A 12,895-nucleotide genomic window follows, 5' to 3' on the forward strand; every position below is an offset into this window, starting at 1 on the left:
AATTTTCTAGATACTAAGATCAGGAATATGAAATATTTACTGGGCCATTATAATTTTCAACACTGTCAGGCAACAAATTATCGTACAAACCTGCAACTAACACCAAATTGTAGCAGACAGAAAAAAAAGTATTACATTAAAGTAGGACTAAAGTGTTGCTTGACAATCACAATATGCTTGGCAGAGGTCTACGTCCCATAGTGCTTTTCTAGCTTGAAATTCAGAGAGAATCAGACTATCTGTTTAGTGTTCCCCACAGCTCAGTACTCAGCTCAGAGACGTGTCTGTAACATGTAACATGGGCAAATCCTGGTTATGTCCTACCAGTGCTCATCTATCAACTCCAACCTTACCAAGCAGAGCTAACGTAACTTCACTCTTCATTTTATTGATAGACTCTCAAGTTTGAACAGACCACTGCAGAATAACTGCTGACTGTGGGTTGGAATGAACATTATCACAAACAGTTTAACCTGTGTTTTAGCTCGTGCTCTATCACTCTCCTGTTCATTTTTCTTCTGCTCTTCTGTCCTTCTCTTTGACAGTACAGCTTCAGTGTCCAATATTACTACAGAACCTAAGAAAAACGTTTCTTCAAGAATCCTGCTACTCACGGCTAAACTTTGGCAGTTGATGTTGTGATATCAAAGAGACTTTTGGTCCATGTGATGTAATGGATCCATATTCCCCAAGAAAGTTGGACCCAACCAAAGATACTGAGAAACAGCATTTAGAAATATCTGATTTTTGAGCTGATACTCTCATTTTAAATAACAGATTATGAACAGGCAAATATATGAAAGTGGGAGTATTTCAAGGTCACTTCCTCACAGGACCTTTAGTCTTTTTTTTATCTAACTGCCATCAGCTTAATTTTATTAAATGATCTACCAGATCTGCCATAGATGTTGCACGTACCTTACAAACTGAACTTGTAATACAGTTGTCAGTACTCATCTGAATACAGTGTGTGAGCTCCAAATCTGTCTCAGAATTTTTTAGACATTAGAAAATATAAAACTTCAACACAGTTTGAGATTTCCACACCTCAATGTATCAGTCTTTTCTCCCACCTTAAACTTACAAATTTTGAGTCAATGAGTCATTTTCAAGTCAACCAAAGTTACTGAGTATTCTACCTCATGGTAAATGAAAGAATATCTTGTCAAGCATTTCAGTAAATTTATAGCAAAAATGCAAGGATGTAGTACACTGAAAAAAGATCCAGTTTTATGAATGACACTTTAGAGCACTTTGATGAGGAAAGCATATGCGATTGATCAAAAAAAGTACACAGTAGCACATTTATGCTCCTTTATTTGTTTACCTTGCATCTTTTCTACTTGACTGAGCTGAAAACTCACCTGGACCTTCCTGAAATCTAAATCTCTGCTTAACATATAAATCATAAACCCAGAAGCAGTTCATTCTACCCTGCTATAGGTACAAAATACAAGCATCTAATCAATTTTGGCTTGATGTGCTTTTGAGTTCTCTTTCTCTAACACTTAAGACTCACTATCTCTTATCCATCTTTTAACTCAGCTTAGAATGAGAGCAGCTCTTATGAATAGTTTGAACAGTTTCTCTTGGGAGTGAAAACAAAGTGCTGAAAGAGTCCAACAGCTATGTATGAAAAGAAGTGGGTCTTGTATAATTATGTTATGGAGCTTCATGGGACTCATTCAGACTGAAGTGTAAAAGTAGAACAGGTCAGTGGCTGTGGTCAGTGCAGAGACACTCACCACGTGACACAGAGAGCCTGTTTTAGAACGCTCATTCATAACATCTATTCCTGATTGTATTAGAGGAGTCAGTGACACTGCAATCTGATTGAAAAACAGCCTCCTTTTTTTGTGATGACAAACATATTGTTGCCTCCTCCAGCAGAGTCAAGTGTAAGTAATAGTTTGCTTTTAAATTTCTGCTTAAAATTTTTCAGAATTAGGTAATGATATATTTCTCTCTCTGGGTGTCATTTGAGCTAAAAATATTCAAAACAGATGTCTCGATGAGCCAGCTTTCGAAATTCTCCCCAGCATATTTTCTCTCACACTTTGAAAGATGCAGTCTTTGTTTTTGGTCCCTTGATACACGTAGGGTTCTTCTTTATTCTATGTCAAATTCCCCTAAAACAGCCAGTGGGGCCTCATTGGTATACAGACTCTGTATTTGTACAAATATTCTCTTTCTTTCTTTCTTTTCTTATTTATTTATATTATCTTTTTTTTAAACCACACACTTACTGAACTAATGCCTTGCTTCCTCTCGGGCCCCAAGAGAAACGGCTCAGTTAAAAAAAGGATCTTTCAAGCTTGAGTCGCAGGCAGTGCTGCAGCTGGTGGAGGGAAATAAAGCCATTGACGGAAAATTAGTGGAATATTTTGAAATGCAGAGATTGGGTTTTGTTAGGGATGACGGCTGCTTATGGAAAATATAGCTGACTGCACTGGGAGGCCAGACAATTTGGAGCATATCTACAGGGGCTGCTCTGAGTCCCCTTAAATTCTGATTTGCCACTTTAATTGACAACCCAAAACCTGACATATCATTCCTTTGGCCTTGTTATGTTGAAATCAACTATTTGGACATTCACCGAAAACTTCTAATTGCCTCCTTTACATGCATTTGTGGCACTTTCTCTCATGTTTGTGTTTCTTGGGGCAGCTGTGAAGAAAAAGAATCCACCCGTCAACTCTTGCACACTAACTGTGAACTGAAAGTATGTTTAATCCAGGGCTTTAAATGAGACTAGAGCTTTGTTGTGTGCAAATTGTGCAACAAAAAGTTTATATATCACCACAACAACTCTGGCCTCCAGAATCATATCAGTGCTCAACATGTAGCAACTATAGTCTGTATACAAAAGCAGCAAACATGCAGTGTCACTAACCCATGCTCAAGTTTACAAGACGTCCTTAAAATCTCAAGTTTATTAGCTGAGCCTTGCAGACATTGTGAACTCTAAATGCACTAATGTTTCACAAACTGCACTTTTAAAAAGTATATTTTATATAAATAACAGTCATCTACCAAAACTGATTGGAATGGAAAGATTTTGCTTCTGGCGTGAAATACTGAAATGCAAAGAAAGTGTGATTCAGTGATTACAAAACCTCCATTAATACAATTATTTCTTAGAATCGAGTCCCATTTAGTTTAATTGTAATGTGTCTGTTGCTGATGGAAGTATTTTCGACAGTCAAATGAGCAGAAGATAGCTTGCACTCTTTCTTTTTAATACTTCTGACTGTGACTTTGGACAGACATGTCTTTAAAATGTTTTATCCCTGTAGAGCCCAGCATAGTGCCAGTGCTAAGATATGCATATTATGTTTTGATGGGCTGTAGATTTGAAACCAGACAAGATGGATAGATTTTTTTTTTGGATATGAAATCTGAGAAGTACACTTTCATATTGCATTTTTCTCAGATGCCCAAGAGTGCTTCCCTTCCACTAATGTGTTTGCATAAATCCAGAAAAAAACGTCAACAAAAACATTATGATCCACTTCCTCTGTTGGATACAAGTCATCACAATCTTTTCATTGAAAAACAGATCAAGTTAGAGGAAACAGTAAAGATATACAAACACTATTCCTTGAGGCACATGTGTGTACACACGTTTCATACCACCCCTGTGTAAGTCAGCACTCCAGTTGGGACACCCAGGTTTAAAATGTCTGGACACACCCCTGCAGAGAAAGTGCTTTGCTTGGGAAAGTTGGAGAGAAAAGGAACAGAATTGAATTGCTTTAAAGCAGAAAAGTTTGGAAGAGAAATAGAGTATGATATATTATATATAAATTGCAAAGGCAGCACTGATAACAAATGCTGCTAGTTTGAGAGAAAAGAAAAAAGTATGAAAGTCTATAAGCAGTTGCCAACCCCCTGATGTTTCTTCTTAATGTGACGCTAGGGGGTGCTGTCGCTCCTTGTTAAGCCAACAGTACAGGCCGTGGAGTCATCCCACAGACAGAAAGACAGATTGAAGGAGAGGCAGAGAAGCTCACGTATCTCCATCCCCGGAAATCCTCCCATCTCTCCACTGACGGACTGATTTGCAATTCAATAAGTCACAATGTCATCTCTGTAGCTTTTACACATTTAGCTGACAAAGGGAGGCAGGGACGCGGCTTCGTGAAGTATCGTGTCGGACTCAAAGAAGACCTTAATGTTCTCTCTTTTCTGAATGTTCAGCCCCCTTTTCCTCGCTCACACACACACACACACACACACACACACACACACACACACACACACACACACACACACACACACACACACACACACACACACACACACAGAAAGAGAAGTTACTACAAGGTGCCTGCTGTATCACAGTGTGCGCTCATCACAAGCTGTCACACCACTGAAGGCGGATGTGATAGCGCGCGTGCAGCATGCACACACTCCAAAGCTCGTGCGAAGTTCACGTCTATCGATTACAGGGAGAACAGGTGTAGCGCGTGTCTCGCTCTGAATAATGCAGCGGGACTTTGAAGAGGTAAACGGCACGTGAACGAACGCAAAAACATGACTTACATCAATACAAAACTAGGCCTCTTCTCCTTATAGGTAGTTTTTATTGTGTCTTAAGTCCTTCTTCTGACTTATGTTGAGTCTTTAAGCATCAAAAGCTACAAGAAATTCTCTGAAAAGTTTTTCGTCACTACTTGTAACGTCAATGCATGCCTTTATTTTTCCACGTTTTGGTTTTCTTCTTATCTTATTCTTACAGAAACTAAAAGCACCTCTGGTTTTCATGTTTACGCTCATCCAGAAACAAAAAAAGATACAAATTGCAGACTACTGAAAGAAATAACGAAAGAAAAGTATATATAGAAATAAAAGTGCCCAAATAAATTCCTACAACCACCATTGGCTGCTGAACTGTCACTCAAACACCCTAAATCCCGCCCCCGCCCCCACCCTCCACAGCCCCACAGCCTTCGCTGGCCCTCCTCCTCCTCCTCTCCTTCCCTCCCTCTCCTCTGCCGGCTGGTGGAAGCGTCAGACCTCCTCCTCCTCCTCCTTTTCGGTCCTCTCCTCTTCTCTGCTCTCCTCCTTCCATCCCGCAGACGAGTGTACACAGCCTCTCAAGTTGAGCCCAGACGCGCACACACACGCAACACACGCGCAGCTAGAGGAGGACAGCCGGAGGAGACACATAGAGGGAGGAAGGAGAAGAGGAAGAGCGGACGAAGCTGTTACCGGGGGAGCCGAATTTTGGATATTACTCATTAACCAGAACCTTAAGTGACAGTTTTCTTGGCTGTTGCTGTTCCAGTGACGTGCGTGAAGTGGACTTTTTAATCCTGAGTGGGAGTTCTCCGTCCACTCTGTTGGTCTTTTTGAACTTTTGAAGAACGAAAAGTGGGGTAGAGGAAGAGACAGTGAGCTCTGCTGTCCCGTTTGGATAAATAAGGCTGAGGAGCGCACCGGTGGAAGAAGCTCAGCGCTGTGGGGAAACGGGTTTATCCCTCGGCTCTGGCTTGAAGAGGACACACCGCTGACTTTTTGGGGTTGGAGGATTAAAAGAAGAAGCAATCCTGCACTGGAATTTCCCATCGTGGCTTTATATTACCACTGACTCCAGAAGGATTTATAGTTCCCTCCAAGCCTCATCTGCCCGGTGTCTTAGGTCAAGCGCAGCGGGAGCGCAGTTTGGTCAATTTGAGATTATTAATGGCACCGATGCGGTAGTGATCTATTTTTTTCAGGGGGAAGGAACGAGATTTAGAATATAAGAATAAAATCCCCCTTTCGTGCGTTCTTCTGAACAGTCCCGGAGGTTTTTCTTTACCGACTGGAGGGATGGACACGGTGTGGAGACGGGGAGGCGCGCCGGTGGGCTGTTGCCTCTGGAAGACGCTGCTGCTTGTGCTCCTGTGGCAAGGTAAGAGGTGGAAATGTTGGCGAAGAAACTTGTTGCAAGTTTCAGACATTGTGGTAAATTCAAAAGTGATGGGAGGTGAATCCGTGCAGCTTGTTATGGAAACGAATTCTCTGAAGAGGTTTTTGATGCCTTCGCCACTTTGTGGATTTGTTTGACACGGGCAGTATTTCTCAAGCTTGGCTCTGCTGTACATAAGTCCGGAACAGTAACTTTTTGCTTTCGCTACAGCTGCCCTGTGGTAGTGCGTAATTATTGCACCATGCTTCTTTTTGTTTTATCTTTACTGCTCGTGCGTAAATGTGCGCTTTTGGGAAAATTGATGTCAGAATTAAGTCTGCAGCAGGGATGTAGATGAAGGGAAACCCACAAAAACCTGCAAACCCACTTTACCCCGCCAACGTGGCAGCATGTTTCTCTGAAAAGTGTCAAACTCCATCAAGTCCTGTGAAGTCCTGGTTAGTAGGATCATGCGTGTTTGCCATGTGGTGATCACAGACTCGAGGATACGTTTGGCGACATTCAAACACTTCTCAGGAAACACGAATGAAGCAAAATTAATTTTCTGAGCCAGATAGCGATCGATTGTCCCATATCAACCTTGACACCTCTTGAAACCGTGCGTGTGTGTGGAATGATAAGTAATTGTCTAACCCGAAGCGTCAAGTGACAGATGCGTACTAACCGGTGCCATCCGAGACACCCGAACCCCGGAGAGACGGCGGCTGGCACTGCCGGTGTGCTTGTGAGAGGGGAGCGCTATGAAACCTGATGGCATAATTTGCCCAGGAAGAATCAATTTAGACCTTTTTTGTTTAATGAATTGGAAAAGATGAGAGTGACTAATTTGTGCGTAATGTTGTCCGCGGAATTCCCGTTAAAAAGCGAAGTGTGCATGGCTTCTTTTGATACGAGGTCTGTTTAAATCGAAGGGGCATCAGCTGCCCCTTCTTAAATTTATACACGTGCCCAAGAAAAGGCCATTTTTATTTTTTTATCAACATGTCTCGACTAAAAGGCTAATTCATAAGCAGTAACTTAGTTTTCAGAGAAGAGAAGTGGTCAAGATCTCCTCCCCGTACACGTCTCTAAAAAAGTGCTGACTTCATCCCAGAAGTCTTTAAAGGGCTTTTATTTTGAGTCGACTTGTGGCGCGTGCCTTATAAAAACACAAAGCAGCCAGTCTTACGAGCTCAAGGAGAATCGTTAATGCAGAGTGAGTTTCTCAGTTGCGCAGATGGCGATCCGCTGTCTTGCTTGAGAACCTAAATCAGGGCTGAGATATTCTGAATTCAGCTCGGGTAACACCGCCACCCACTTAGTCCCGAGAGGAAAAAACGTAGAAGAAGAAGAAGAAGGCGCATAAGCTGAAGAAAGCTGACAGATATTTTGGGTTTGGAGCCCTTTGAGTGCGCCTGTCCGCCCACACCCCCCCTTCCTTCCACACAAATGACATTCCTTCAGCATTAGTATCGCATTCCCCATGAGTGTGCTCTGCGTGCGCGCGCGCTTGCACGCTCGCGTGTGTTAGTGTTTTAATCAGCTCCGATCACTCGCGGCTCACTGAGCAGTTAACAGTCGCTGCGTTGTGCGCTCCGGAGCGCGGCGGTCGCTGCCACTGTGGCCGCGCGGCGCACGACAACACCGACAGGAGACTGGAGAGGGAGCAGCGGGCAGGAAAACAGCTGTGGCCGCCAAAACGGCTGAGCAGCTGAAAGATGAAATCAACCAAAACGGTCCCTGTCTTCCTCTCCTCCCTGTCACACTCTCTTCTCTTCTTTCTCTTCTCTTTCTTTCCCTGCACGTAGGATGAAAGTCAATACAACCTTTCGCCCAGGGTCTGTAGCTTTTGTCTGACAGTGCATGTTGCTCTTTGACTGCTGTTTAGTGGCTCCCTTGGCAGTTAGGATGGCCAGGAGTTTCTCTTTTTTCGCTCAGGCTCAGTCTTTCTCTCCTTCTTTCTCTCCCACACACACATGCATAAGGAAAAGGTCTCTTCCAACTTGGCTGTGCTTACATGCTTGTTATTGGGCACTGGGGAGCCCTGGCTCTAATGGTATAATGGCCACCTAAGGCTGTTTAAAAAGCAAAACAACTCTCTGCTGCTTTTCTCTCCCTTCCTGCTTGTTTTGCCGGATTCTGTCTGGTTTCTCCCCTTCAGTGTTTACTTGCTTATTCCTGCCTACTTTCGATTCGTCACATATCGCCTTTTCCACCTGTGTTTGTGTGTACGCTGCTGTCTGGGGCTGTCTTTTATAACGCTTGAGAAGTTTCCACCCCCACATCTGACTAAAGTTACCACAAAGAACTGTGATTTTCAACCATGGTTAGCTCAGTTCCTTCCCACAATTGTTCTCATTTGGCTTTTAACTCTGCACGTCTCCCAACGTGTAATCAAAGTGTTATTTATTCACCTTTATCCCCCACGGTCGGCCCTGTTTGTGCCACTCTCTTGATGGAGCTTGAGTGACGTTTCCATTTCCTTGTGGCTCCGTTTCGTGGTAATTACATCACAGTGTCATTTCGTCATCCAGGTTGCTGATTTGTTCAAAAGCCGAGCATCAGCCAGACGCTTAGTTTAATGTTGGAGGTTCAGAGGCTGAGCAGTCACAGAGGAGGGGGTCATGACTCTGGCTCTGTGTTCTCTGCAGGAGGTCTCTGTGGGCGGGCGAGCAGGGAGTTCCTTACATATGTTCATAGAAATCAAACATGACGTCAGCACAGAGGCAAAGTTTTATTTATCTGCAGCTTTGTAGATTCTGAAATGTGGCTGCAAGTGTTGCAGTGTTGGAGAGCTTTGATGTGTCTACATTATCTCCAGGATTTAGTAATGTGACATTCATATAACTTCCCTAAACGTTAAGTTACATGACACGAAGTGTTTCCTTTTTAAGGCAGAGTAAGAGGAGAAATAAAAAACTAGTAATGATAATTTTAGTAGTGGCCTTTAAATGTATATCTATATGAAAACAACAACAAATAGTGAGTAAGTGCATTGTTTGGATGCCTTTAAGATGCATGGGCCTCAAAGAAATCTGTTAAAGTTTCTAACAGGAATTATCAGGTGGTTATAGTGTGACTCAAACGGACAGAGAGATCTCTTTATGAACTCAAAAGCAAACAAGACTATTACAATAATACACTTTTGTTTTAATCTTATTTTATATTTATATTTCTAATGCCTGAAACCTTTGCCACAGGGCACGGTGTCAGTGGAGATGATAAATAACAGACAGCATAAACAGACTCTTAAGTAGGTTATACAAAGCAAATGATCTCCATGGAGAGTAAACTTGTGTTGTTGGTGCAGGAGGAGAAGTAGGGTGAAAAAAATACTAGAGGTGCTAAATTGTCCATAAGGGGGCGCCACAATGAACAGATCTAAAAGTTTCTCACTGCAGCTTTGAAGAAGTCTGATATAAATACTTTGGCTCAACAGTAACAATAACTTCCAAATAAGAGTCCATGCATCAATAACATTAATGATCTCTCTGATTCATTTACTTATGTTAAATTTGCCCTTTTAGAATTCAGCATGTGTGTATGTGTGTGTGAATGTTCAGACTATTACTCTAGCAATACAGTTCATGAATTATTACCACCATTTAATTTTATGTGGTATATGTAGCTTGACTTAAATAGACACATATTTTATTGAAATTATCTGGACTGGCTTTCACATGCTTGGTGAGTAGGAGAAGTTCAGCACAGACAGGTTAAAGTCACAGATGTAAATGTATAAAGTCACAACCACTGATGGTTAAAAATACTCAGTACAATTGTTTATTAATTTATTGAAAAGGTTGATCTTAAAGCTCCTGTTAGGGATTTTTCCGTCGCTCTAGAGCATAGATAAATAGATTCTCACACCTCTTAAAGTCACATAAGCTAATAAGATCATCAACTCGAAGCTTATTAATATATCAGTGTATCATTCATTCATTCCATATCCATCTTAGAATCCAAAATTGGAAAGCGGATAACGACTTGTCATTTCTTGTTTTCAGAATAAAAACCGAAAAACAAATAACGGCCCATTTTTCACTGTTTTGTTTTGTTTTTTTAATTAAAAATAGAATATGAGAGAATGGAATTATCATGGGATTTTTGTTCAATTCGCTTTTGGTTTGTATCATTTTCGATGTGCTGTGACCTGGGAGTTGTTGACTTTTTTTTACTCTGGAAGGTCAATCAGTCTCTACCGGGTGATTCCATTGATGGGTGAATCAAGCAGCACGATAGCGAACGTTTTACAGTTATCATTAGTTAACGTTTTTGTCGAGGATGGCGGACGTGTACATGCTTTTTAAAGAGGGGAAGCGTGTCACACTTACAGGGCATCAGTAACATGACGTTTCCGTCTGAAAAAACGGAACATCTGACAGTCATTGCAGAGCATCTCCGGACCCCATGTCCTGTAACGTCTCAAAAATGTCTGTGTGGGTCTTACCAGCTTTGAACAACTGCTTAATGTCATCAGCATATTGTTCGAGTGCGGCCAAAGTGGTCTATTTAAATGTCACTCACTGTATATCGCCTTCTCTATCTCTGTGAACAGGTTTCAGGATCCGCACAGTTAAAGACTGGCCTCCCTGAGAAAAAAGTCAACAACTTCCAGGTCAAAACACATCAAAAATGATATGAACCAAAAATGAACAGCACAAAAATCTCATGATAATTCCATTCTCTCATACTCTGTTTTAATTTCAAAACAAAATCAAAACAGCAAAAAATAGGTCGTTATTTGTTTTCCAAGTTTTGATTTGAAAATGAGAGATGAAATAACAAGTAGTTATCTGTTTTTCCGATTTTGGATTCTAAAAGATACGGAATGAACAAATGATACACTGATATTTATACCACGTAAACGTTAATGCCCGAAACCTTTATGAAAGGCTTAAGTTATGAACAACTTGAGCCTCAGGAATGACCTTTCCTCACTTCTTTTGCTGCAAATATTTTAAAAAAGTGACTTGTGTAACTGTTAAAAAGGAAGCAGAGTTAAATATCAGCTGAAAAAAAACCCTAAAACACCTGTTAAAGAGAAAATCAGTGTAGAAATAGGAGGTACTGTGCCGTCAACAGGGGGTGTCAAAATCACAGAATGTGGACAGTTGCTCACAGGAGCTTTGAGTAAAAATAACCTGAATTATTTTGATTTTGAACATCTGTAAATTTCTCAATAACTACTGCTCCTAAAGCACGATGATGATGATGAGGAGGCTCGACCTTTGGCTGGATCAGACTGGTCACTGCAATTTGTAGAAAACATTGTTTGTTGTTTAAATTCAGGAAAGCCATGAGACAAGATCAGACTCTGTGTGTTGAACCCTGAAAACAATCTGCACTATGTAGAGAAAGAGTGTGTGTGTGTGTGTGTGTGTGTCTGTCTGTGTGATGGAGCGTATATTGCACTACACTGTTAACCTGTAGCAGAATGTCAGCACTCTGCACCATTACTCATGCAATACAGAGCATTAATAATTACTGACGTAAAATCACTGGGACAAGTGCACACACACTCACTTGCATACACACACATAAAGACACAGACACACAGAGGAAGTCTCTCACGGTGTCCTTTCTATACAGCGCCCTCTCCCTGCTGTGTGTGTGTGTGTGTGTGTGTGTGTCTTTGTGTCTCATTGTTGGTTTCATTCACTGGCTCGCTGACTCACTAAGGCACAGACTTGCATGCTCACACGTGCATGCACACTCACACACACACTCAAAGAAGTCACACATAAATAACACATCCAAACACACCCACACACAGAGGAAGCTTATTCTCTCAAAAAAAGTAACAGAGAGGATTTTAAATGGGGCGAAAGACATTTCAGAGATGGAGGATGTGAACTTTTAACATTTACTCATAAAAGCTCCACGCAAGGAGGGAAAGGGAGGGGGGACAAGAATGGGCAAAGTGAGTGCGTGAGGCTGCTAAACACCGTGACCCTGCAGAAATCAGATGCCTTTGCTGTGAGCTATTTCTCTGGTTTTGTGTCTGAGCCTGTTTGTGGAGGGACGGAGCAGGGTGAAGCTGTTGGACTGTAAGGAGAGGACATGAGGCACTTTTCACTTTCTGACTCCTCTATTTTTTGAGGGTCATGAAAATTTTACTATTTTGCAGAACTGTTTCATTTGCCAGTCTTATTTTTGTATACAACTGTGTCACTGCAAGGCCACCTGTTTTGCAAAGCAAGAGAGGAACACTCTCCTGTCTCTTACAAAAGCCACGGTCAAGGTGCAGCTTGGAGTGCAGGTGTGCAAACGTGAATACATGCACAGGTTGAGGCAACTTCTTCCTCTTTGGTGCATTATATTTATGTTTTGGCTGTCAGCTCCTCCAAACCTTAAAGAGGAGAGACATTTCTCTTTGTGCTGAGCATTAATCGAACTGCAGGTTTGAAAGCTTCTGCTAATTTCAGACTCGGAGACCTTCCCTCCTGCCCTTTAAATGTGTCTTTTGAAGATTTTATTGATTTGCTTTGAGTTGTCATTAGAGCTACATCTCTGCAATTTCTGCACCTTGTGTCAGCTGTGAGTATATTTACATTTTACAGGGTGGATAAATTCGAACTCTTCATAAAAAAAATACTTTATTAATGGCCAGCTGGCACTTTTGAACATTCATCTTTCCATTTCCTTAAAGTGATTCTCCGGGATGGAGCAAGTTGGGTCCTATCACAAGGTTTGGGGCAGAAATTACCCCTACAGCAGTGTTTTTGTGCAGCAGAAGCCCAGGGCGCACGCACCAAACACCCCCTCCCTGCTCCTCTACCGGTTTCCTCTGCACTCAGACGGGGCCATATTTTACTTAACCAAAAAACACAAATAAACGGACTCCCACCGAAAAAATCTGATATCGGTCTGCATTCACGCTACCTTTAGAGAATTTTCAGCGAGCTACTTTCGCACAAAAACACAGCTGAATAAGGCTCTAGTTCTCATTGTGTGTCTTCGTACTGGCAGACTACCTGCATTTGTTTATATCTGGCA

At 41.8% G+C, this 12,895-nt stretch overlaps 1 protein-coding gene across 1 annotated transcript in view; it reads left to right on the forward strand.

The window, feature by feature from the left end:
* The first annotated feature begins 5,059 nt into the window (after positions 1-5,059).
* Positions 5,060-12,895, forward strand: part of LOC141790241 (transmembrane protein 132C) — a 343,929-nt gene continuing 336,093 nt past the window's right edge. Inside the window, exon 1 of the mRNA XM_074669971.1 lies at positions 5,060-5,899. Coding sequence (XP_074526072.1) covers positions 5,818-5,899 — 82 coding nt within the window. The 5' untranslated portion in view covers positions 5,060-5,817. The remainder of the gene's footprint in view (positions 5,900-12,895) is intronic.

The sequence above is a fragment of the Halichoeres trimaculatus genome, unplaced genomic scaffold (assembly GCF_033239565.1).
Source record: "Halichoeres trimaculatus isolate MK-OKI-2021-1 unplaced genomic scaffold, fHalTri1.1 fHalTri1_scaffold_5, whole genome shotgun sequence".
Classification (NCBI taxonomy): Eukaryota; Metazoa; Chordata; class Actinopteri; order Labriformes; family Labridae; genus Halichoeres; species Halichoeres trimaculatus.